Source organism: Eurosta solidaginis, chromosome 2 (genome assembly GCF_040869045.1).
Source record: "Eurosta solidaginis isolate ZX-2024a chromosome 2, ASM4086904v1, whole genome shotgun sequence".
In the NCBI taxonomy this organism is placed as follows: domain Eukaryota; kingdom Metazoa; phylum Arthropoda; class Insecta; order Diptera; family Tephritidae; genus Eurosta; species Eurosta solidaginis.
The window spans coordinates 196,367,045-196,391,653 of NC_090320.1; the positions used below are offsets into that span (position 1 = coordinate 196,367,045).

The 24,609-nt window shown below is 38.7% G+C and overlaps 3 protein-coding genes across 5 annotated transcripts in view; 2 read left to right on the plus strand and 1 right to left on the minus strand.

Annotated features, from left to right (window-relative positions):
• Nucleotides 1-24,609, minus strand: part of LOC137240473 (nitric oxide synthase-like) — a 336,236-nt gene that overhangs the window by 149,279 nt on the left and 162,348 nt on the right. The gene's annotated exons all lie outside the window — the stretch shown is intronic.
• Nucleotides 1,857-23,163, plus strand: LOC137240471 (lipase 3-like). Its single transcript, XM_067766783.1, has 5 exons — nucleotides 1,857-2,378; nucleotides 2,455-2,632; nucleotides 2,687-2,898; nucleotides 22,293-22,571; nucleotides 22,642-23,163. The coding sequence occupies exons 1-5, from the start codon at nucleotides 2,118-2,120 to the stop codon at nucleotides 23,020-23,022; spliced, it is 1,311 nt and encodes a 436-aa protein (XP_067622884.1). The 5' UTR covers nucleotides 1,857-2,117; the 3' UTR covers nucleotides 23,023-23,163.
• LOC137240472 (E3 SUMO-protein ligase ZBED1-like) lies at nucleotides 12,693-15,484 on the plus strand. Its single transcript, XM_067766784.1, has 5 exons — nucleotides 12,693-13,032; nucleotides 13,099-13,190; nucleotides 13,248-14,431; nucleotides 14,496-14,836; nucleotides 14,887-15,484. Exons 1-3 carry the CDS (start codon nucleotides 13,002-13,004, stop codon nucleotides 14,109-14,111), a joined length of 987 nt encoding a protein of 328 aa, XP_067622885.1. The 5' UTR covers nucleotides 12,693-13,001; the 3' UTR covers nucleotides 14,112-14,431; nucleotides 14,496-14,836; nucleotides 14,887-15,484.

A 24,609-nucleotide genomic window follows, 5' to 3' on the forward strand; every position in this document is an offset into this window, starting at 1 on the left:
ATGTGTTAATAAGTATTTTAAAAGGGAGTGGTTCTTAGTTCTATAGGTGGACGCCTTTTCGAGATATCGCCATAAAGGTGGACCAGGGGTGACTCCAGAATTTGTTTGTACGATATGGGTATCAAATGAAAGGTGTTAATGAGTATTTTAAAAGGGAGTGGGCCTTAGTTCTATAGGTGGACGCCTTTTCGAGATATCGCCATAAAGGGGGACCAGGGGTGACTCTAGAATTTGTTTGTACGATATGGGTATCAAGTTAAAAGTATTAATGAGGGTTTTAAAAGGGAGTGGTGGTAGTTGTCTATGTGATGGCGTTTTCGAAATATCGACCAAACTGTGGACCAGGGTGACCCAGAACATCATCTGTCGGGTACCGCTAATTTATTTATATTTGTAATACCACGAACAGTTATCCTTCCAAGATTCCAAAGGCTTTTGATTTCGCCCTGCAAAACTTTTTCATTTTCTTCTACTTAATATGGTATGTGTCACACCCATTTTGCGTCAATAGACCAATCCAATTACCATGTTTCATCCCTTTTTTCGTATTTGGTATATTATTATGGCATTTTTTTCATTTTTAATAATTTTCGATATCGAAAATGTGGGCGTGGTCATAGTCGGATTTCGCCAATTTTTTAAACCAATATAAAGTGAGTTCAGATAAGTACGTGAACTGACTTTAGTAAAGATATATCGATTTTTGCTCAAGTTATCGTGTTAACGGCCGAGCGGAAGGACAGACGGTCGACTGTGTATAAAAACTGGGCGTGGTTTCAACCGATTTCGCCCTTTTTCACAGAAAACAGTTATCGTCCTCGGAGCTAAGTCTCTACCAAATTTCACAAGGATTGGTTAATTTTTGTTCGACTTATGGCATTAAAAGCATCCTAGACAAATTAAATGAAAAAGGGCGCAGCCACGCCCATTTTAAAAATTTCTTTTATTTTTGTATTTTGTTGCACCATATCATTACTGGAGTTGAATGTTGACATAATTTACTTATATACTGTAAAGATATTAACTTTTCTTTTAAAATTTGACTTTAAAAAAATTTTTTTTTAAAAAGTGGGCGTGGTCGTTCTCCGATTTTGCTAATTTTTATTAAGCATACATATAGTAATAAAAGTAACGTTCCTGCCAAATTTCATCATGATATCTTCCACGCGTGCCAAATTACAGCTTGCAAAACTTCTAAATTACCTTCTTTTAAAAGTGGGCGGTGCCACGCCCATTGTCAAAAATTTTACTAGTTTTCTATTCTGCGTCATAAGTTCAACTCACCTACCAAGTTTCATCGCTTTATCCGTATTTGATAATGAATTATCGCTTTTTTTCGATTTTTCGAAATTTTCGATATCGAAAAAGTGGGCGTGGTTATAGTCCGACATTGTTCATTTTAAATAGCGATCTGAGATGAGTGGCCAGGAACCTACATACCAAATTTCATCAAGATATCTCAAAATTTACTCAAGTTATCGTGTTAACGGGCGGACGGACATGGCTCAATCGAATTTTTTTTCGATACTGATGATTTTGATATATGGAAGTCTATATCTATCTCGATTCCTTTATACCTGTAAAAGCAACCGTTATCCAATCAAAGTTAATATACTCTGTGAGCTCTGCTCAACTGAGTATAACTAGCGACAAAAGCTTAGTCTCTTGCGCTGTTAGTCATGTACAGTTGAAGTCACGCCACGTTCCAACATAACAGTAAAATGTAACTGTGTATGAGCTTTGTTAGTGCTGCCAAGTTGCAGTAAAGCTTTAAATATGTTAACAACAGCGCTTGATCATGCCAGGAACAGCTGATTTGTCAAACAACAGCTGCTCTCATAAACAACGCGTTACTATGCCACCAGCAAATAAACATAGAAAATTACATAAATATTTTGTAAACAATATATATTTATTGTTATCGTAGCCTGCAAAAGGTTGACCTGATAAAAGAAATTTGGTCAAGGCTGGGCTTATTTTATATTTCTATATCGATGTGACGCCAATCGAGCGGAATTTGTGCTTTGTTGTTCAGATAAGCAACAGTGGAGAACATACAGAAAAAGAAAATCCTATTAATTTAAGTCATTTGTATTAACTATCAGAAGCGAAACAAAATGTTGAGAAGCATTCACTTGCGTTTCGTAACAAAACACGATCGTTTACTCGCTCGATTTTGTAGTCAAAAAGTATCAACAAATTATTCAACACTTTTTTGTAATGAAAAATTTCAAGGCAACAAAAAATCGCAAGAAGTTGGACGCCTACTGCTCTCCGTAAGGAATTCAAAAAACATTGCCATTGAATATCGAGCAGCAAGCACTTACCTGGAGAAAAAATATTCGAAAAGTGTAATTGAAGATGCTACGTTGGACTTTGTAAGTATGTATGTAAATATGTTGACAAGTTGGACACAAACAATTGCATAGAGCTACTATCTTTAATTCTCTTTAGGCTGGTCTAGCGCGTAAATATAATTATCCTGTTGAGACCTATACCGTTACAACCTCAGATGGCTACATTTTACAAATTTATCGCTTGCCTAGAACACAAGGTAAGCCAATGTTTCTAATGCACGGTCTATTGGACAGTTCGGATACTTGGATTGTACCTGGCAAAGACATCGGCTTAGGTAGGTAATTAAAATGAAATTATCTTGATGCCAAATTAATTTAATGACTTTTAGGCTACTATCTCTATGATCTCGGCTACGATGTGTGGCTGGGAAACGCTCGTGGTAATTTTTACTCCCGCAAACACATTAAGACATCTCCACAGGAAAAGAGCTTTTGGGATTTTTCCTGGCATGAAATTGGCTACTACGATTTGCCGGCAATGATTGATTTTGTGTTAGATAAGACGAACAAGCAGCAGCTCACCTACTTTGGACATTCACAGGTGAGTTTCCGAGTTTTTATCATATATGTATGTAAAAACCCCTACGCAACAACAGCCGGCATTGTATGAAGGGCATATTTACCACAGTGGACTTTAGGATAGGCTAATTGGCGTTCTTACGTTATCGAGTGATACTCTGTGCTAATTAAATGTTGAATCGTGGCATGGTAGAGATAAGGTTTGTTCTTATGAAGGACTGGCATATACATATCTCTTTTTTTTGGAGATTTGCTACTCTTACAAAATCACACAGTGTACACGCTGCTCACGTTAGGTTCCGTTTACCGCTAAGAGCTGATAAGGCACTTATACGACTCAAACAGAGAAAACGAGTAAGTTTCCCGCTTTTTTTGCATGGTGAGTCCCTAAGATTTTCTCGCTTAGACAGAATGGCAGAAGGCCTTTTAATTATGCAAACCACTGTTGGTCGCCATCAGGGTCGTAGAGAGAAAATCCGGGCCAGCCTCTAAACAATTTACGGGCCCCTATAAAAAATCCACTAAAACATTTCATTAACTTGAATTAATGACGTCTCATTCATGAATCATTATTGATGGATTACATCAAAAAAAATGTTTGCCACATCAACTAAATGATTTTTGGACTAAGAGCTGACAATAAAATTAACACAGAATATTTACTATTTATACTATTTTATTGTAACGTAGAAATAAAATTCTCTTTTAACAGCCACATATTAATTCATATAATCTTTTCCAGTTATTTGGTAACATCTTAATACATTTCTGATAAATTTAATGATGATTATAAATTTTAATTATTCAATATAGAAAGTTCGGATATCAAAGAGTGGCTTTACTTGCTTTTTTTGCTGGAAAATTTTTATAATAATATCAAAATTTAACTGCCTTGCGAAAACGGATTCAACACAAAGCGTGTCAAGTCCTAAAACTCGCTCTTGAGATGAACATGATCTATGAAAGTGTTTGATGCTGAAGGAACGTCCTGTACTAGCTACAGTGACAGGTATAGTGCAAAAGATACGTACCTAAATCAACACAGATGTTGTGGAAAATCGTATACAGATTTTGAACATATGTAGATGGCATTTAGCAATTCGAATGGTGACAGACCTTTATTAAAATTTGCTTCGTCAATGTGTTTCAAGTGCATTATTTCGCATTCTAAGCTTTGAGAAATGTCCGACTTGTATTTTTCGAAAAATTTTTCTGCGCTCGCCCGAACCGTAGTTTCATCCATGTCTTCAAATTGACACAAAAAGGAAAACGTCCCGCTCAATTTCTAATAGTTGCAAATCGTTCAGTAATGCCAGTGATTACCGAATCAACGATTACCAGGAATGTATTGTTTTTAAAATCAGACTCTGAATCATCCGTAATCATCTCATTTAAATTATCTTCAGAACGTCTTTTGGGGTTTCTCTTTCCAATGTCCGGAAACTTTGGCGAGATGTTCAATTGAGTAGTAACTGTTTCACATTCGTTCAAAATTGCTTCCCATTGGTTCCTGTCAGACCTGAACATCTATGGTGGCGTCTCTAGCTTGAAGAACCACGTTTCTTTCATTAATGGTAGTCAGTATTTTGAACCAAATTGTGGACACATCAAGATACATTCGAACTAGTTGACGTACTTGAGAATACCGGTAACATCGCCGTATGCTAGCGCAGTCAAATTTGGCTTTTGGCTGAAAGACTATGAAGAGAGCTCGGTACATTTTTTTTTTGATGATATCCCATCGTTGTGGACTGCTGCTGAAAATAGTAAAGAATTTTTGTACAACTCCGCAGAAAGTTACATTCTGCAGCATCAACACCACATAAATTGAGTGTGGGTTGCGCGAGGAACTCGCACTCAGCATTCGAGTTTTTGTCGAGAATGTGACGTCGTGCTCCGTTGTAAGCTCCTTTCATATTGGCGCCATTATCGTACCCTTGTACACGACAATCTTCAATCAAGTATGGAAAATGGATTTTCTGACCAGTTTTTTGGTTACAACTCACGAAAGCCAAAAACCATTTTGGAATTGTAAAATTTGTTGCTTTCGAATTGAAATGGAGTTAGCGCAAAATGAACGCAGTCAAAGTGACTAGCATCAGGCATAGCATCAACGATAATAACAAAATACTAAGTATCGGATCATATTGGCTTTGAGATCTTAGATGCCGAAAAAATTTCCATCGTTTCGTTCACCAAGATATATACTTTCGCCTTTGAAAGCTAGACCTCTTTTACCCAAAAATAAAATAGTGTCCAAAATTCTATATAAAATGTCTTTCCACTTTTGAGTTTCAGTGATTAGCTGGTCATTGATAAGTGTGTCAATTGTGGCCTCCTTTTGAAATAGATTTTGTAAAGATTGCCATTGAATATAACATTTAATGTGATCTTGAGTATTTTCGTGTGATGGCAGTTTATCGTATAGCTTCTTCCATACCTGGAATTTCGAATATCCGCAGAACAAATTTAAGGTCGATTTAAAGTATTGGTGCTTAATAGGCGACATGGTATGCAATAAAAGGCATTGCTACGGGCACTCCACACTAACCAGTGCCGCTCCACTTTCTCCATTTGGCAAGATTCTGTTTAGGTAGGAAATGCCTCGTCATGGCAATCACGTGGAAAAATAACAGAACACTTTTGATGACCTGGACGAATTATTTCGTTGACCTCTTCAGATCGCAAAAACTCATTATTCACGGTACCGATGTCGAAGTCGTCTAAATAATCTGAACTTTGATACAGAGTTGGTGGTATTGTTGGAAGACTGAAGAAGATGAATCTTCATCAGTCTCACCACGAAAATTTTACGATGTAAACATACATTCATGTAAACATACATTTTTGTTTGATGTTTTTATTGTCTCCTCAGAAAATCATTATAAATATTCGTTGCATTTGAAATTCGGCTTAAAATTTGCACATAGAACAACTAAAGACTCTCCTGAATTAAAAAAAATATCTTTGTACCTCTAAATCGTGGACCGCTTGAGAAACCCCGGTCCCGGTGGAATCCCCCCATCCCGTCCCTCCCCCTCTCGGCCTAGTAGCCATAACTTCGAAATAGTAAAAAATTTCGTTTATTTTGGAAACAGCATTTACACAAATAACATCAGCTTTGGTGAGAGCCCTTTGAATAAATCCCTCTATCGACTGAGTAGCCAATTTAAAATTAAAGTCCTCTCTCACGAAGATCATCCTCTACAAAAACAGAGACGATGAAAACATCAGATTACCCAGCGGCCTAGGGGGCTTAGAGTATATCCGCGGCAGGTATGCCAGTCGTAAGAAGCGACTAAAATACCTAATTGATTCGCAGGGTTGTATAGCGCAACCGTGGCAATTTGCGAGAAGTACTTCATTGAAGGTGGCAATGAAACTTGACTCTCGGTGCACCAAAGCTTTGATGAGCGTTTCATGTGACAGTTATGTACCTGTGAACTGTGTCGCTGATCAACTAAGATACGAGTATAACCACTGTAGAGACCCTTTTTATGCTACGTGCAATTACGGGAGCAAGTGCATTAGGTACATAGACAACCTTGGCCTTGCATAAATGAAACTCGAACCATCTTTCTAGTAATTGATAAGGATATTTACAACGCACTGAGAGGGTACATGGCGAAATTCCATTGTTTGATTTTCGTCGGAGATGTAGGGACAAGTAGGAGACATAAAGTGTTGAACACCATCTCTCTATGACTAGGCTCCACTTTCAGGACGGTTGCCTCTTTTTTTTCACTCAGAATTAGTTTTAAAACGTGTCAAAAAGTAAAGAGTTTAACCTCTCATGCGAAGCTAATAAAAAATAAGTACAAGGCGCGATAACCTCCGAAAAGATTTGAAGTCGAGATTCTCTTCAAATTTGGCGGGAGGGGACTACATGTTTTAGGCCAACATCGAACGGCATCCGCAAGGTAAAATAGTTTTTACTGAGAATCTTTTCATGGTAGAAATACACTCGGAGCGTTTGCCAAATCACTGCAGAGGGACGACCCCGCTCTAATTGAAAAAACTTGTTTCTAAATATTTTAAGTTGGCTACCCAGGTACCGAACCCACGATCTTCGGTGTAGTCGGCAGAGAACGTGACCACCACTCCACGGCGGCCGCTGTGGGAAGCTAACACAGAGTAACAAATAAACAACATTTAAGACCTTGAGCATTAATTTTACATGAAAATATGTTTTACAACCAAAACAATTACACTGTGGAAAAATTCAGGTTGCAAAAGTTAGGTCGATTCTGAGAGTGAGGAGTGAAAATAGAGGCTAAATTAGAAGTCCCGTATCGCGGCGTTTGTGTATGTTAGTTCGAATTGTTTATTGTTTGTATGGTTTTTTGGCTATAACTCGTAGACTAATTGATATTTTTTTCAATCTGTTAAAGCCAAATTATTGCTAGAGACCTGTGCAACAATTAAAAAACTAAGTATTTTTTCTTTCTGTTTGATCTATATTATGCTTCTCAGTTTCGTCAATAAATTTCACTCGAAAAGAAAACAATCATAATACAAAACTTGCGTTTTTCAGCTTAATATTAATTTACTTCTCATTTCTAATGTACCAACTTTTTCAGTGTTGGTTTTGAAGCAACATTGAAAAAGAAATTATAAATATATAAGTATAAAAATTAAATAAATTATTTGGCCAGTCGCCGTTTAGTTGGCGGCTGTGGATCAACATCACTGTTCTCTCTAATATCTTGGTCATCGTCATCATCACCAGAACGGTCGATAAATTCGTCCAACTGAACACCAACAAATTTCAGCGAGTATTGCATCTGGAGATTTCTTTCCTCTGTACCTGAAAGGAAAATAGTTTTCAATCGTTAACATATTTAAATTTTGCACTCTGACAAAGATATTACAAAAATCTAGTTACCTTATTTCAAATGGAAGCGCACTTTGGTGATAACGTTCGCCTTGCTCAGCAGATTCAGTTGACAACTGCTGAGCGAGTTGATCAAGATGCTGATGCAAGAGATTAATTTTGTACGATATATTAACCCTAATTTCATCGAAAGCTGCCAACATGTTTGCAACATATTCCCTGTAGTTGTCTTTGCGTTCTTTACCCAAAACCCCTTTAATGACTGCTTTCAATGCGAGCCATGCATTTAATTCTCGGTCTGTCAGAACTTGGTCAAAATCTTGACGACTCATTAGTTTCCGTATCTCGGGATCATTAACAACCCCTTCCTGAATTTTGGCGTTACTTAGTCTTGGGAAATTTCTTTTAAGCGGTTGAATACTGCTGGTCTTTTTGCGATACATTTTAACAATTTTTTTAGCAATGCCAAGTTTAATGTGGAGCAACGGCAACAAAATTTTCATTTCAGGAACAAGACTTTCGTCTTTAGGCTATTTCCGTCCAATGCTACTATTCCAGTTATGCTGTTTTTACTGGTTTCTTCCTCTAACACCTTCTCCGTATCGTGAATCCCAATCGCACAAAAACATGGATATTTTGGACGGCCAGATGCTGTTGAGCCTGTAGTCAATGAAACTATTTGGAGGTCGCACCAAATGCGGTACTGGTGTTCGTTATATTTGACTACTTCCAGAATGTGTTTCAAATTATTAAATTAAATTTTTTTCATTCACATTGAAGAACCTTTCTAACTCTTTTTGGCGTTTTCGATATGTTGTTACTTTAGTACCTTTCGCCAGCAAACTATTTCCTTTCAAAAATGAAGCCAGTTCTTCTGATTTCTTCTGAGTCAAACACAAAATTGCAACAATTGCATCCAATTGGTTTTGCGTGACTAGGATTTGATCCTTTGATGTTTTATAGGATGTACCTTCACCTGGGTCGTATTCTGAGAAGAAATGCATGGATATAGCAGCGGCGGTTGTAGTACTGATATCCGTTTGAAGATCAATACTTCGGCATGTTGGTACTGGAACGAATTCTAAGTGCGGTAATGGTAATTGGACACTTGGCACTGCAACATAAGTTTAATTCTTTGCTTTCCTTCTATTTAAAGTTTTATGGTAGTTGATACATCCATAGCAATTTTCTTGTTGATGCGGGCTGTTGTCTAAACACATCATTTGTATACCAATAGGCATAGCCGTCTTCCTTTCACTTTTCCATTGCATAAGACTTGAATAGGAATTAAAGCAAACTTTTTTAGGGGCATAGTTTACGTCAGTGATAAACTCTTGCGAGAAATATTGTTTATAGGCTTCCAAAAAACAATCACTCGCATTGCCACATTTTTCATAGCTTGCTATAAAACGTCCACAAACATTACAAAAATGGTCCATTTTACATTTTGGTTCCGACATTTTTAATACAATATATATTATACAATGTTGTTTTTGTTATTTTTATGAAACCGATGCACTTAACTTAAATCACTCACAAAATGAAATAAGTTCCAGAAAATAATAGCGAATTTTATCACCACCGAGCGAAAATTAAAAGACATCAGCTTCGGCTGAGTTACGAGTCTTAACTGAATCTTTATTATACTCAGTTGAGCAGAGCTCACAGAGTATATTAACTTTGATTGGATAACGGTTGTACAGGTATAAGGGAATCGAGATAGATATAGACTTCCATATATTAAAATCATCAGTATCGAAAAAAAATTCGATTGAGCCATGTCCGTCCGTCCGTCCTTCCGTCCGTCCGTCTGTCCCTTAACACGATAACTTGAGTAAATTTTGAGGTATCTTGATGAAATTTGGTATGTAGGTTCCAGGGCACTCATCTCAGATCGCTATTCAAAATGAACGATATCGGACAATAACCACGCCCACTTTTACGATATCGAAAAATCGAAAAAGTGCGATAATTCATTACCAAATACGGATTAAGCGATGAAACTTGGTAGATGAGTTGAACTTATGACGCAGAATAGAAAACTAGTAAAATTTTGGACAATGGGCGTGGCACCGGCCACTTTTAAAAGAAGGTAATTCCTTTTTAAAATACTCATTAACACCTTTCATTTGATGCCCATATCGTACAAAAAAATTATAGAGTCACCCCTGGCCCACCTTTATGGCGATATCTTGAAAAGGCATCCACCTATAGAACTAAGGCCCACTCCCTTTTAAAATACTCATTAACACCTTTCATTTGATACCCATATCGTGTGACGGACTTTTCCTTTGACTTTGCCGGGGTTAGCCTCAGTCCGTCCAGGGTTCCTGAAAGTAGAAATTCCTACCGGTCCTTCTAAAAGAATAACCCTGTTTATTCTTATAAAACGGTAAAAAAGTATTTATTTAATAAAAATTATATTTCTACTCCTAGCTGATTCCCTTACTTTGTAAGAGGTGACTGAGGTGATAAAGCCCTCGGCCAACCTCTGCGGTCGAATGGAGCGATAAAGCCTCGAGACGAGTATACTTTTAGTACAAATGAAGTGAAAAAGCCTTCAGGTGTACTCTTGGTCGGTAGTGATAAAACCTACCGACTCGTATGCCTGTCTCCTAATCTCTCAATCTTAATGCGAACTCGTCGCCCTTATATACTAATTTTTGCACGCAGGCAAACGGTTATTTTATAATAACAACTTCTTACTAATAGTATTAACAATATAAAACAATTGTTATTCCGGTGAATATTTCCTTCCCATGAATTTCCACGCATCATAATGCTCCTTATTGAATACAATGCCTTTGCACTTGCTCATACCGTGCTTTCCAGCCGTTGCTATAACTATTGTGTGTTTGTATATTTGTTTGTGATCACCTGATTCTAATGTTGTGTTTTGCTTTGCCCAATGCTTCTGCCTTCGGTAGTATGGCGTGCGTTGGTGTGTTGTATGCTAGTGCGTAAATATGTATAGCGAAATTTCAATTAGTAGCGGCGCTTATTTTGACGACTTGCTACTGATCTCCGTTCACTTAAGTTATTATGTATCTTGTATTTGTAACTGGGTACATTGGATTTTGAGTGTGCAAAGGGTTGATTGACCGCTGCATTTTTATGTTTTTTGCGTATCTACCTCCCTTCCAAATATTCAATGCATGTTAGGGTGATCCTATATTTAAAATTTATGTTTGCGAAAATGTAAATATTTGGCCTGCGTGCAAAAGTGCGCAAGTCTAATTTGTTCTTTAATTTAATAATTATCAATTCAATGTACAACAGAATATATGTATTTAGGGTATAATTCATAAAGGTATACATATGTATATTTCTGGTGCTTCATATAAAATGTATAAGTGATCAATTCAAATATTATTATAAATTTCAAGTTATTTCGAAATGTATGTTCTTTAGAAAAATGTATGGATATGTGTATGTTGTGAGGATACAAAGTCCTCGGCTTTGGGGTCGTCACACTCCCCCCTCACCTGCCGCAATGAGACACATCGTCACCAGGTCGATGCGCGTGGTCCGTACGAGAAAGTGATGTTCGCCCATGCTGCTTCGTCTTCGCTGCCGTCGCTGGCCATCAGGCTCAATATGTCGCTGTTTTTGTCGTTGAGGCTGCCGTTGACCCCGCTGGCCTTACGGCTTAATATTCTGCTATCGTCGTTATGGTTGAGGCTGCCGTTAACCTCGCTGGCCGTATGTGTGATGCCAGTCTATAAAATAAATGAAAAACTGGTGGATTTTCCTTAGGGTGTTCCCACCATGTATGGTGGATTTAAAAAACGTGGTATATCATGCGCACAGTTAAAGAGTATATTTATGGGATATTTATGTAATTATGGTTAAAGTTTACCGAGCTTTTAGTGGTTGATACGAATTCCGGGTACTTCTTGATATGAAATTTCTTCGTGTATGATTTCACACTGTCTCGGTTGGACATGTCCGTTACTACCGATTTCATCCGGATTGAAGTAGAATCTTACAAAATAGTCTGTAATTCCGCAGTTGTCTCGGGGTGTGTGTTAGTTTAAGGCTGCCATAGCGAACTGCCTTCCCAGGTGTAATCTTGATCCATGTGCCGGTTCTCTGGCGATCTGCAATTTATTTTCTGGAAATATTCGTACCTGATTCTCCGCAATGTTTTGTACTTGACCGTCTCTGTATGCCATCAGCTGTTGACTTGTACCTTGGTTCTCTCCGTGTTGTCTCTCGGTCTCTTCGCTGACTCGTTTGAGCGTACCGCAAATGGCTACCTCGCTGTTCTTTATCTGTTGTTGTACCTCGGGATTGTTGTTTGCTATTCGATTTGACGATGTTGACGCGGTTTGATCTTCACTAGCGTCCTTTTTGTATCTTTGTTTATGACTTTGCCTCCTGGATTCGTTGTTGTCGGCGCCGTCGGCTGCGTGGTATGCTTTTAGCTCACTTAGGTGGGCTGTCCTCCTCCTTCCTCTGAAGACTTTGTCTAGCTCTACGATCACTGGGGATACAAAGTTCGTTACCCGGTGAGGTCCACTGTACCTCGGCGCTAGTTTGGCTGCAAAGTTATCCGCCGCTTTTGACAGCTGATGTTCCTTTACCAGCACTAGGTCGCCTATCGCCGGTCGCCATTGCCTTCGTCTTAAGTTGTAATACTTCGCTTGCTCCATAGATGCTCTCTCTTGCTTCCGTCGTACCATCTCGAATATTTCTTTCATCCTCGTTGACTTCTCTCCTGGGTTCGTTAATTTCTCACCTGTACCAAATGTCTGCTCATCGTAAAGGCTGTTGGCGATTCTCGGTTCCCTCCCTTGTACTATGTATGCTGGACTGTAACCTGTCGATTCACATACACTTGTATTTAATGCCAGCGTTATCTCTGGTAACAACTCATCCCATGTCTTCTGCTCTTTTCCCGTAAATTGTGCTATCATCCTCTTGATGTTCCTGTTTGCCCTCTCTGTCGGGTTCTCCTGCGGTGTGTAAGGTGCCGTTAATTGGTGTTTCACGCCAAGTTCCTCTAAACATCTCTTAAAACGTCTGCTGATAAACTGCGCTCCGTTGTCCGTAATAAATACTTTTGAAACGCCGAACCGTGCCAAAATCCTCTCTCGAAATCCTCTTATTAAACATTCTGTCGTTGCCTTTCTGATTGGTACTACCTCTACTAGTGATGGAAAACTATCGATGGCACTATCGATAGTATCGATAGTCGGGCACCATCGCCGCCATCGATAGTTTGGGAAAACCATCGATAGTTTTTCGACTTTTGTTACCATGCCTAAATTTTTTTAAAGCACGAAAAAATGGATAAATTTGTGATTAGAACCAACGAAGGTAAGTTAAATAAAGCATACAAATCTTGCGTTTTAATTTTATTTTAACACAATACCATTATTGTAGAAAATGAGTTCCCTGTTACAAATGCCGATTCAGCCGAAGTTGAAGCCACTGACGAAGCTGGCGGAAATGGGAGGATTAAGGGGCTATCTTTGGTAAATATTTATAATTCCTAACGTTTGCATGAAGATGTTAAAACGTTGATCTTAAAGGTGTGGAAATATTTTAAAAAGTCTACCGACAAGAAGTTGGCTAAATATCTTATATGCCAAAAAGAATATAGGACAAGTGGCAACACGTCCAATTTGCGTGACCATTTGAAGAGAATGCATCCCAACATGGAAAATGAAAATGATCGTTGCTCAAGCGGCTCCAGTAGCATCCTATCATCAATGCGTTCAATAGACTCGCATTTCAAAAGAGGTGCAGAATATGATCCTACATCATCGCGAAAAAAAGAAATTGATAAGGCTTTGGCTAGACTAATTGGAGTTGACTTGCAGCCTTTCAGTATTGTTAATGATGAAGGATTTAGAGCCTATTCAAAAATACTAGATCCGCGGTATGTGTTACCGAGCAAAACCACTTTAAAAAACGTACATATACAAAATATGTATGAGCAATGCCGGTCAAAGCTGCGTGATTTACTCTCAGCTGTTGAGTACCTCGCTATAACAACGGATTGCTGGACTTCGGCCGCCACGGAAAGTTACATAACAGTAACGTGTCAATTTATTGATCCAGACTTTAGTATGCGAACAGCAGTACTATCAACTATGCCATTACTTGAAGCCACTAATCACAACGCTGACAACATTGCCAAATCTTTGCATGATATTTTTATTAACTATGATATTTGGGATAAGGTTACATACATTGTTACTGATAATGTTTCTTATATAACTAAGGCGTGCGAAATTTTGAAAAAGAAGAATCTTCCATGTTTGGCCCACACTTTGAACTTGGTAGTACAAAATAGTATATTGCAAGACAAGGACAACATACATCTGGCTCCTCTGCTACAAAAGTGTAAAACGATTGTCACATTCTTTAAAAAAAAGTTCAAATGCAACTGAACTGTTTAAGAAGGCTCAAAATACCGAGACCCCTCTGAAACTTATACAAGAAGTTGCAACACGCTGGAATAGCTCATACATGATGATCAAACGAATATTGGAAACAATAGATGCCATTTCATCGGTTTTAATGGCAAATAGAAAAGCACCTGAACCGTTTACCGAGGAAGAAATGGTTACGCTAAAGCAAGTCGAGAAAATACTCTCGCTTTTTTATACATTGACGGTTAGGTGTTCCGGAAACGGGCTAACAATATCGCCTATAATTCCTTTGGTCAATTGGCTTTACCGAAATCTTTTCGAAATGGAAACTAAAATAGGTATATATGTTTTAATTTTTGTGCCGTTTAAAAAACTCAAAATCGCAATTTTTACCCTAACCAGATAACGGGTTGTAGAACGTCTCTTTCCATACGAGAAGAGAACCGCAACTAAAATTTCAACACTACTGGATCCTCGTTTCAAGAAAAAGGCTTTCATCTCAATCCTGAACGCAAACTCAGCTGCTATGCTTCTTGAATGAAATGAAATGTATAACATCTTCAGTGAGCGAACGGCCGATCGAAAATATTTCCCAACCCGGAGGTGATCCACTGTTTCAATTCTTAGAAGATGCAAGGAATTAAGAGATGACATCCCGAAAAGTAGACAATATAATCATAAAAAGACAATATCTTGAAAGACCCAATTTCATTCAGAGTGCGAATATTTTAGATTTTTGGAAGGTATATATTTTCTAAATATTGAGTAAATTTATACATAACATTTTTTTAAGACTTCAAAAGATGATTTTATAACTATGAAGACGGTTGCTTTGAAATATTTCTGTATTCCGGCAACTTCGACAGAATCAGAACGCACATTCAGCAAATGCGGAGTTGTAAGTTCCGAACGGCGAAACAGACTAAAGCCCAAAAATGTGGATAAAATAGTTTTTCTCAATAAAAACCATTGGCTTTCTTGAAATACAAATCAAAATAATTGGGGTGTTCACAAGGTATTGTAAATTATTATATCATTGTATAGATTAAAACCGCTTTTACCAGCATTGTTGTTTATTGTACATAACTTGATTATCGCCGTACAGCTGGCTGTCGTCGCTATTCAAATTTTTTACAGCAAACAACAATACTGATAAAAGCGTTTTTAAACTATACAACGATACAACACTTTACAACATATTGTGAACTCCCTAAATAGAAGTTGAGCGTTTATTTAGAAATACATACAGACCTATGTATGGATGTAATGTACACATACGAAGTAAATGAAATGTAGATACATATGTATGTAGGTACGTTGAAAACCTTTTTGAAAACCCCAATGTATATTTATTTACCCTTCTCAAAATAGTTTTTAAAATAAAAACATACATACACTGTAATCCGCATTTATATTCATTCATTCCTTCAAATTTAGTCTGATTAATTGTAAAATTTATAGACTAACAAATAAATAAATAAATAAATAAAATTAACAATAAGTGTTTATTAGCAATATTATTTCAGAAATCAACTTTATAATTTTTGCTATATTCATACATGAACTTCGCATAGTCAACTTAAGAAAACTATCGAAACTATCGATAGTTTATTCGATAGTCAATCTCAAATTATCGCAAATTATCGATAGGTCTGACTATCGATAGTTTTCCAACACTAACCTCTACCCATTTTGAAAATTTGTCTAGGAAGACTAATGCCATCGTGTTGCCATGCTTCGATCGTGGCATTGGACCAACAAAGTCTGCACAGACTGTTGCCCAAGGCTCCTCTGAAATCTTCGTTAGCATCTTACCCGCGGCTGGCTGTTGACTCGGTTTGTATATTTGACATGTGTGACACTGCTGTACGTACTTCCTTATATCTCTGAACATTCCTGGCCAGTAATAACGTGTTGTTGCTCTTGCTATCGATTTGCGGATGCCCATATACCCTGCGCTCGGTGTGTCGTGAATCTCCTCTAGCACTCTGCGTCTCTGTGGAGTCGGCAGACATAGCTTCCATGGCGCTGCATCTTCGCCATCCACCTGACTTCCTATGCGTCTGTACAACTTTCCATCCTCGATAACGTACTCTTCGAATTTCTCCGGGGCCTTTCTTACATCTTCCATCTTTGCTTTAAGCCACTTACACTCGGCTTTTCCGTCATCCATCGTCAACGTACCCAACTGCTCGTCCATCGGTTGCCTTGATAATGCATCTGCCGCAACTTTCAACTTTCCTTTTCGATACTGTACGTCAAATGAGTATTGCTGTAGCTCCAGCGCCCATCTCGCAATCCGACCAGTCGGACTCTCTATCGCATTCAACCATTTCAACGCTAGGTGATCTGTTATTACTGTAAACGTGTATCCTTCTACGTATGGCCTCATTTTTCGTATTGCCCAGACTATTGCCAAACACTCCTTTTCTGTCGGTGAGTAGTTCATCTCTGCCTTGTTTAGCCTGCGGCTTGCGTATGCTATTACTCGCTCTTCGTCGTCTGAGCCTTGCGTAAGTACTGCACCACGATCAAAATCACTTGCATCCGTCTGTAAACTAAACTTCCTCGAAAAATCTGTACCGGTGCCTGCGTCAGTGCTGCCTTAAGTGCTTCGAATGCTGATTGTTGCTCTTCAGACCACCTCCACTTACTACCTTTCTTGAGCATCGATGTTAACGGGTGTGACACTTGTGAAAAATCCGGCACGAATCTTCTATACCATGACACGACTCCTAGAAAACGTCGTAACTCTCGTATATTCTTCGGTGGTTCCAGTTCTTTGATGGCTGCTATCTTGTCTGGGTCGGTATGAATGCCTTCCTCGCTAACGACATGACCTAGATATTTTAACCTTTTCTTAAAAAACTCACATTTTTCCGGGTTTATCCTCAGGTTCGCTCTATGCAGCCTTCGAAATACTTCTGTTAAATGTGCAATGTGCCCTTCCAATGTTTTGCTTGTAATGATAATATTGTCAAGATAAGCAAACGCGTATGGTTCCAATTCTGGTCCTATGACATGATCAAGTGCTCTCTGGAAAGTTACTGAGGCTGAGTGCAAGCCAAATGGCATTACCATGCATTGGTATAGTCCACGCCCAGGTACTGTGAATGCGGTGTATTGCTTGCTGCTTGTTTCCATAGGGATTTGCCAATATCCATTTTTCAAGTCCAAGCTACTGATAAATCTCGCGCTTCTTAATTTGTCCAAGATATGTTGTATACGAGGTAAAGGGTATGCGTCTGGTACTGATCTTGCGTTTAGTTGACGGTAGTCTACGCAGAGTCTCCATTTACCATTCTTCTTCTTTGCCAAAACTATGGGTGCGCTGTGCGGGCTATTCGATGGTTCGATGCAACCTTTTTCGATCAGCTCGTCGACTTCTTTGTTGATAATTTCTTGCATTTTCGGATTCTTCGGATAGTACCTTTGCTTAATTGGACGGTCGTCCCTCATAACTATTTTGTGTGTGGCCACGTTGGATACTCCTGACATCTTTGCAAATACCTGTAATTCTTGGCTCAGAAATTTACTCACCGCATCTTCTGTCTTGCTAGTTGCTATCGCCGCCATTGGGTTGTGTTCCTTGAAATCTTCGCTATTTGTTTCGACCATAGTTGTACATGTCACTACCTCTTGCTTCCGTTCGTCTACTCTCAACGTTATTTCTTGACCACCACATCTCATCTCAAAGTTTACCTTCGCCAGATAGTCCGTGCCAATTACCACCTCATCGCCCAGTCCCGGTAGGATTAGCATCTCGTTTCTCTGCACTTTATCACCCATTCTTAATTCTGCATCTACCGCTTCTTTGACTATTATTGCTCTGCCGTCGCCCATTCTTACTCGCGTCTTTACTTCCTTGAATTTGCCAGTTTTTAATCTTTTCGCCATTGTATCACTTATAAAGCTCCTCGTCGCTCCCGTGTCAATCGCTGCTACCGCTTCTTCAGCGTTCACATACGTTGTTACCAATATGCGGCCCTTTGTGTATTTGAACATGTCTAATCTCTCCGAGGTTGCTCTTCCGAAGACCCCATCCCTCGGTTCTAATGTGGTCTCTGGTCGTTTCCCTGTGGCTTCCTACAACAATCACGCGTGAGCACGCCTATCTTACCACATGTCCAGCAAAATTCTCTTCTTATGCCTCGGCACCCGTATGAAAATTGACCGCCTGTTCCGCATCGTCTGCAGGCTGTTCTTGTATCTACGTTATCTTGTTGTGGCTCTGACCTGTGCTGTTGTTGGACTTCTACTCGCTCCTCCTGTCTTAGTTTTGCCTGGAGACACTGGTACTGACCTTCATGACGTCGTGGTATGAATGGCCTTGTGGTAGCTCGCATTGGTTTCCTGTCAGGAGTAATATTTTCATAATCTTGAGCTAAACTTACCAGCTCCTCAAGATTGCTGACTTCGCTTCGCTTTACATATAGTTGGTACTCTCTGCGCGAGTTTCTGTAGATGCGGGTTAGTTTCTGCTCCTCGGTGTAGCCCGCGTGACGCATGAGTCCTTGTAATACCAAGACATAATCTTTAAATAGCTCACTTTGTCGTTGTACGCGCATTCGAATTTCATCTTCCGATTGCTCTAAGTATCGGGAGCTTAGAAAGAACTTCAGGAAATCCTTCTTGAAGGCGTCCCACTCCTGCCAGTGCCGGTTGTTATTCCTGTACCATACCAACGTTTTGTCCTTCAATAACTCCGGCAGCGCTTTTGGAATTGTGTTTCGGTTGATTTCATACCCATCTGCTAGCTCCTCCACTCTTTCTATTAACCCTAGGGGATCTTTGCCTCCGTCGTACTTTAATCCCCACTTCCTTACTCTGTCCATGGTCGTTGCATATGTGCCAGGCTGTTGAATATAATTTGTCGTTGCGAACGTACCAGGCTGCTGAATAAAATGTACCGGTGGTTGTCCGACCTCCAATTGATTGGGTGCACCATTTGCCTACCTATCATTTCTTAGTGAATTTAGTTCGCTGCTTGTCTTTGATGCTTGTGGATTTGTTAAACGCGCATGCCGAATCGCCAACTCTGTGAATCTATCCCGTAAGTTCTCGTTATCCTTCTCCTCTTGGATGAATGCCGCCAATCGTTTTCTTAGTTCGTCAACCGTTCCGCCATCCTCTAGCCCAAATTCCGTACTGTAGGCTACCAGATCCTCTCGAGTGAGATAGTATATCCACGATACCTTTACCATTGTTTTGCTTTATATCCTCGTCGTATTAACCCAGAAGTGTGTGGATCTTGTTTCCCTCTTCGTTTCTGATGCTCTGAAAGTATTTCTTAAAATTTGATTTGTTTAACCTGCTCGGGCGCCAAAATGTGACGGGCTTTTCCTTTGACTTTGCCGGGGTTAGCCTCAGTCCGTCCAGGGTTCCTGAAAGTAGAAATTCCTACCGGTCGTTCTAAAAGAATAACCCTGTTTATTCTTATAAAACGGTAAAAAAGTATTTATTTAATAAAAATTCTATTTCTACTCCTAGCTGATTCCCTTACTTTGTAAGAGGTGACTGAGGTGATAAAGCCCTCGGCCAACCTCTGCGGTCGAATGGAGCTATAAAGCCTCGAGACGAGTATACCTTTAGTACAAATGAAGTGAAAAAGCCTTCAGGTGTACTCTTGGTCGGTAGTGATAAAACCTACCGACTCGTATGCCTGTCTCCTAATCTCTCAATCTTAATGCGAACTCGTCGCCCTTATATACTAATTTTTGCACGCAGGCAAAGGGTTATTTTATAATAACAACTTCTTACTAATAGTATTAACAATATAAAACAATTGTTATTCCGGTGAATATTTCCTTCCCATGAATTTCCACGCATCATAATGCTCCTTATTGAATACAATGCCTTTGCACTTGCTCATACCGTGCTTTCCAGCCGTTGCTATAACTATTGTGTGTTTGTATATTTGTTTGTGATCACCTGATTCTAATATTGTGTTTTGCTTTGCCCAATGCTTCTGCCTTCGGTAGTATGGCGTGCGTTGGTGTGTTGTATGCTAGTGCGTAAATATGTATAGCGAAATTTCAATTAGTAGCGGCGCTTATTTTGACGACTTGCTACTGATCTCCGTTCACTTAAGTTATTATGTATCTTGTATTTGTAACTGGGTACATTGGATTTTGAGTGTGCAAAGGGTTGATTGACCGCTGCATTTTTATGTTTTGTGCGTATCTACCTCCCTTCCAAATATTCAATGCATGTTAGGGTGATCCTATATTTAAAATCTATGTTTGCGAAAATGTAAATATTTGGCTTGCGTGCAAAAGTGCGCAAGTCTAATTTGTTCTTTAATTTAATAATTATCAATTCAATGTACAACAGAATATATGTATTTAGGGTATAATTCATAAAGGTATACATATGTATATTTCTGGTGCTTCATATAAAATGTATAAGTGATAAATTCAAATATTATTATAAATTTCAAGTTATTTCAAAATGTATGTTCTTTAGAAAAATGTATGGATATGTGTATGTTGTGAGGAAACAAAGTCCTCGGATTTGGGGTCCTCACAATCGTACAAACAAATTCTAGAGTCACCCCTGTTCCACCTTTATGACGATATCTTGAAAAGGCGTCCACCTATAGAACTATGGCCCACGCCCTTTTAAAATACTCATTAACACCTTTCATTTGATACCCATATCGTACAAACAAATTCTAGAGTCACCCCTGGTCCACGTTTATGGCGATATCCCGAAAGGGCGTCCACCCATAGAACTAAGGCCCACTCCCTTTTAAAACACTTCTCAACACCTTTCGTTTGATACCCATATTGTACAAACGCATTCTAGAGTCAACCCTGGTCCCACTTTTATAACGATATTCCGAAAAGGCGTCCACCTATAGAACTAAGGCCCACTCCCTTTTAAAATACTCATTAACACCTTTCATTTGATACCCATATAGTACAAACAAATTCTAGAGTCACCCCTGGTCCACCTTTATCGCGATATCTCGAAAAGGCGTCCACATATAGAACTTAGGCCCACTCCCTTTTAAAATTATCATTAACACATTTCATTTGATACCCATATCGTACAAACAAATTCTAGAGTCAGGCCTGGCCCATCTTTATGGCGATATCTCGAAAAGGCGTCCATCTATAGAACTTAGGCCCACGCCCTTTTAAAATACTCATTAATACCTTTCATTTGATAACCATATCGTACAAACAAATTCTAGAGTTACCCCTGGTCCACCTTTATGGCGATATCTCGAAAAGGCGTCCACCTATAGAACTTAGGCCTACTCCCTTTTAAAACACTTATCAACACCTTTCGTTTGATACCCATATTGTACAAACGCATTCTAGAGTCAACCCTGGTCCACTTTTATAACGATATTCCGAAAAGGCGTCCACCTATAGAACTAAGGCCCACTTCCTCTTAAAATACTCTTTAATACCTTCTATTTGATACACATGTCATACAAACACATTCCAGGGTTACCCTAGGTTCTTTTTACAACATGGTGATTTTCCTTACTTTGTCTCCACAGCTCTCAACTGAGTATGTAATGTTCGGTTACACCCGAACTTAGCCTTCCTTACTTGTTTTTGATATTAGTTCGCATGTATGAAATAAATAAAAATAGCTACCTGTGCGGTGGTTGGAAACAAAAAAGAGGAAGACGAGAAAAAGGGGAAGAAGGGGAAGGAATTTATTGAATTTGACTGCAAAGTTCGAAGGTCGATTAAAAAAAACCCCTCACTCTTAGAATCGACCTAACTTGCTAACCTGAATTTGTTCCACAGTGTTATACTAACATACATGGATGTTTATAACATGGGTCGATTTGTTTGGAAGAAAGTTAACTTATATCGCGCCATCAATTTTTCGATAGGGCTTGAGCTCAGGAAAAAAAGTTCCACTACGCGAAAAATGGCGAAAGGGCCAATTTTTCGACCAAAACACTCCTCAAAACCCAAAAAATATGTATTTTTTTTTTTCAAAAAACTGTTGTAAAAACGGTAACGATAACAATAAAATTATATATTTTTTGGGTTTTGGGGAGTATTTTGGTCGAAAAATTGGCCCTTTCGCCATTTTTTTTTCGCAGGCTCGAAAATCATTGTTTTGTGGTATGCGTAGTGGAACCTTTTTTTCCCTAGCCCAAATCCTATCGAAAAATCGATGGCGCGATATCTGTTAATAAATCGACCCAGTCTAATGTTTACTCCTCAGGGCACAACGGTTTTTTTTGTGATGGCCTCTACACGTCCAAATTATAACTCAAAAATTCGCTTAATGAATGCTCTAGCGCCAGTTGCCTATATGAATAATGCTTCAGCTCCATTGGAATTTATAGTACGGAGAATTGTAAATCTCATTGATAATGCAGCTTTTGAAATTGTACCACGTACGGATGCATGGAATCTTATTTTTACCTCGAAGGTTTCGGAAATGTTATACGTGAAATATATGATGACTTATTTGGGCGATTACGAAGAGATGTGGCCTGCAGTAAGTGGTTCTATTATGCGAAATTCGCCTTAATATACAAACTTAGATGTTAATTCTTTTTCTCTTTCAGGATCGGTTGCCAGCAATTGCAGCACACGCCTCCAGTGGTTGTAGTTTTAAACAAGTCAAACATTATGGCCAACTCAAAGATTGGCAACGCTTTTGTCTTTATGACTACGGTGAAAAGGAAAACTTAAAACGTTATGGCAGGAAAGAACCACCGTCATATCCTTTAGAGAATATCACAGCCCCAATAGCGCTTTATTATGCTCAAAATGATCCACTTAGTAATGTGAAAGATGTTCGAAAGTTGATGTCTGAACTGCCTAATGTAGTCGAAGATCATATGTATCCCGATAAGCACTGGAATCATGTGGCGATGATATGGGGCGTTCACGCTCGCCAAAGTGCACATAAACATATTGCAGAAGTATTGGAAAAATATCACTGACGCTATACCGTGATAAGAAATTATTGAAAAAATACCAACTTAGGCTTTTGAGTGTAACAGCTATACAAAGAGGGATTGAGATAATAAGTCACATATTGTAAGGATCTTTCAATTGTAAATAAATTAATTGTGGTTATTAGATTGGTTCGTATCATGGCAGTTTTGCGATGGTTACTTTTTATCAGTAGTCCCCATTTACTTCTATTTTTTGGCGACCCTTGCTCTAGTCACACTAATGAGATATCATAAAAACTATTGATGAGAGTGGCGGACAAGGAAATATACGTATTCTACGTGAACTGAAAGCTCGATAATCTTAAATACCAAGTTAGGAAGCGGTTTAATAGGGTAGGATCTATGGTGATCCGTGCAGAACCGCTTTAACATAATACAAAAAAACTTCGGAAATCTAAGGAGCTGCCTGGAGATAATATTGTCAGAACATAAACGACGGAAGTGCGACTCCAAAAATACTTTTCATCACAGATCACATGAATGTGATGACTAATCTAAAAACCCCAGATAAGTGCTACACTGAGCTTAACTCATTTCCCGTATTATTATACCCAACTAAAGAGTAGCTTCCATTCTCTCTCATGGGGCTTTCGATAAAACATGCACTTCAGGCCGTTGAATAAACTATGTTTGGCGAGGGCATATCTCAGTCTGATGATTATTCGCTGAGTGCTGGCTCTGCTAAAGAGAAGAAGAAGGAATTTGGACCTAGGAAGAAGAATTGAGTCAAAAAGGGCCACTAAAAGGAGCTACTCATAGATGACCGTTTTCATCTTCTATAAATACAAAGATTTGCACAAAATGGTACGAGATCAAAGGAGTTATCTAAAAACCCTTTTCAAACTGTTCTATCTCTGAGTGGAACCAAAATCAGTTAATGAACAGATGAAAAATGGAATGCTAACTTGGCAACTGTTCTCTCACCTGAACTCTACTTCAAGTAAACAAAAAAATTAAGGCTATATTGCAAAATAGTTGAATCGTCAATTAATCCTTTTGCGATGCCACTTCCTACTTACACTTCCTACAGAAGAATTTTATGATTCGGAACCTTTTGCTTTAAAGAAAACCATGAGTAACGAGGAAAGAAAACAGTTCTGACAACAGTGGATCAATTGACTAAGACAAAGACAGGCATTATTTCATGGATGAACTATATGGTTGGCTTATCTCATCAGCTGATTTTATTTTATTTTTTTTTCATTTCACTGGAATAGGAATTGTCAAAAGAAGATGGCGAACTCAAAATGAAAGCAACACATTGACAATATTTGCTTACTACACACAAAAACTGCTAAGTTTTATGTTTTCTGTCCATTCCATTCGCCTACACCAACACGCAGATTTTGACAATCTGAACAAAGGTATGTTGTTGTTGTAGAGATGAGCCAACCATATAGTTGAGCCATGCATTATTGTTTATATTAACCAAACTTCAATTCCGATTATGTCCCTTTTTGAACTACACCTTTTCTAGCTGTATTCGATAAAAGGCCAATAATACTTCAGAAATGCCATAATATTGTTTTTTTTTTCTTTTAATACATTTGTCTAGTTCTCACAGTAATTTGA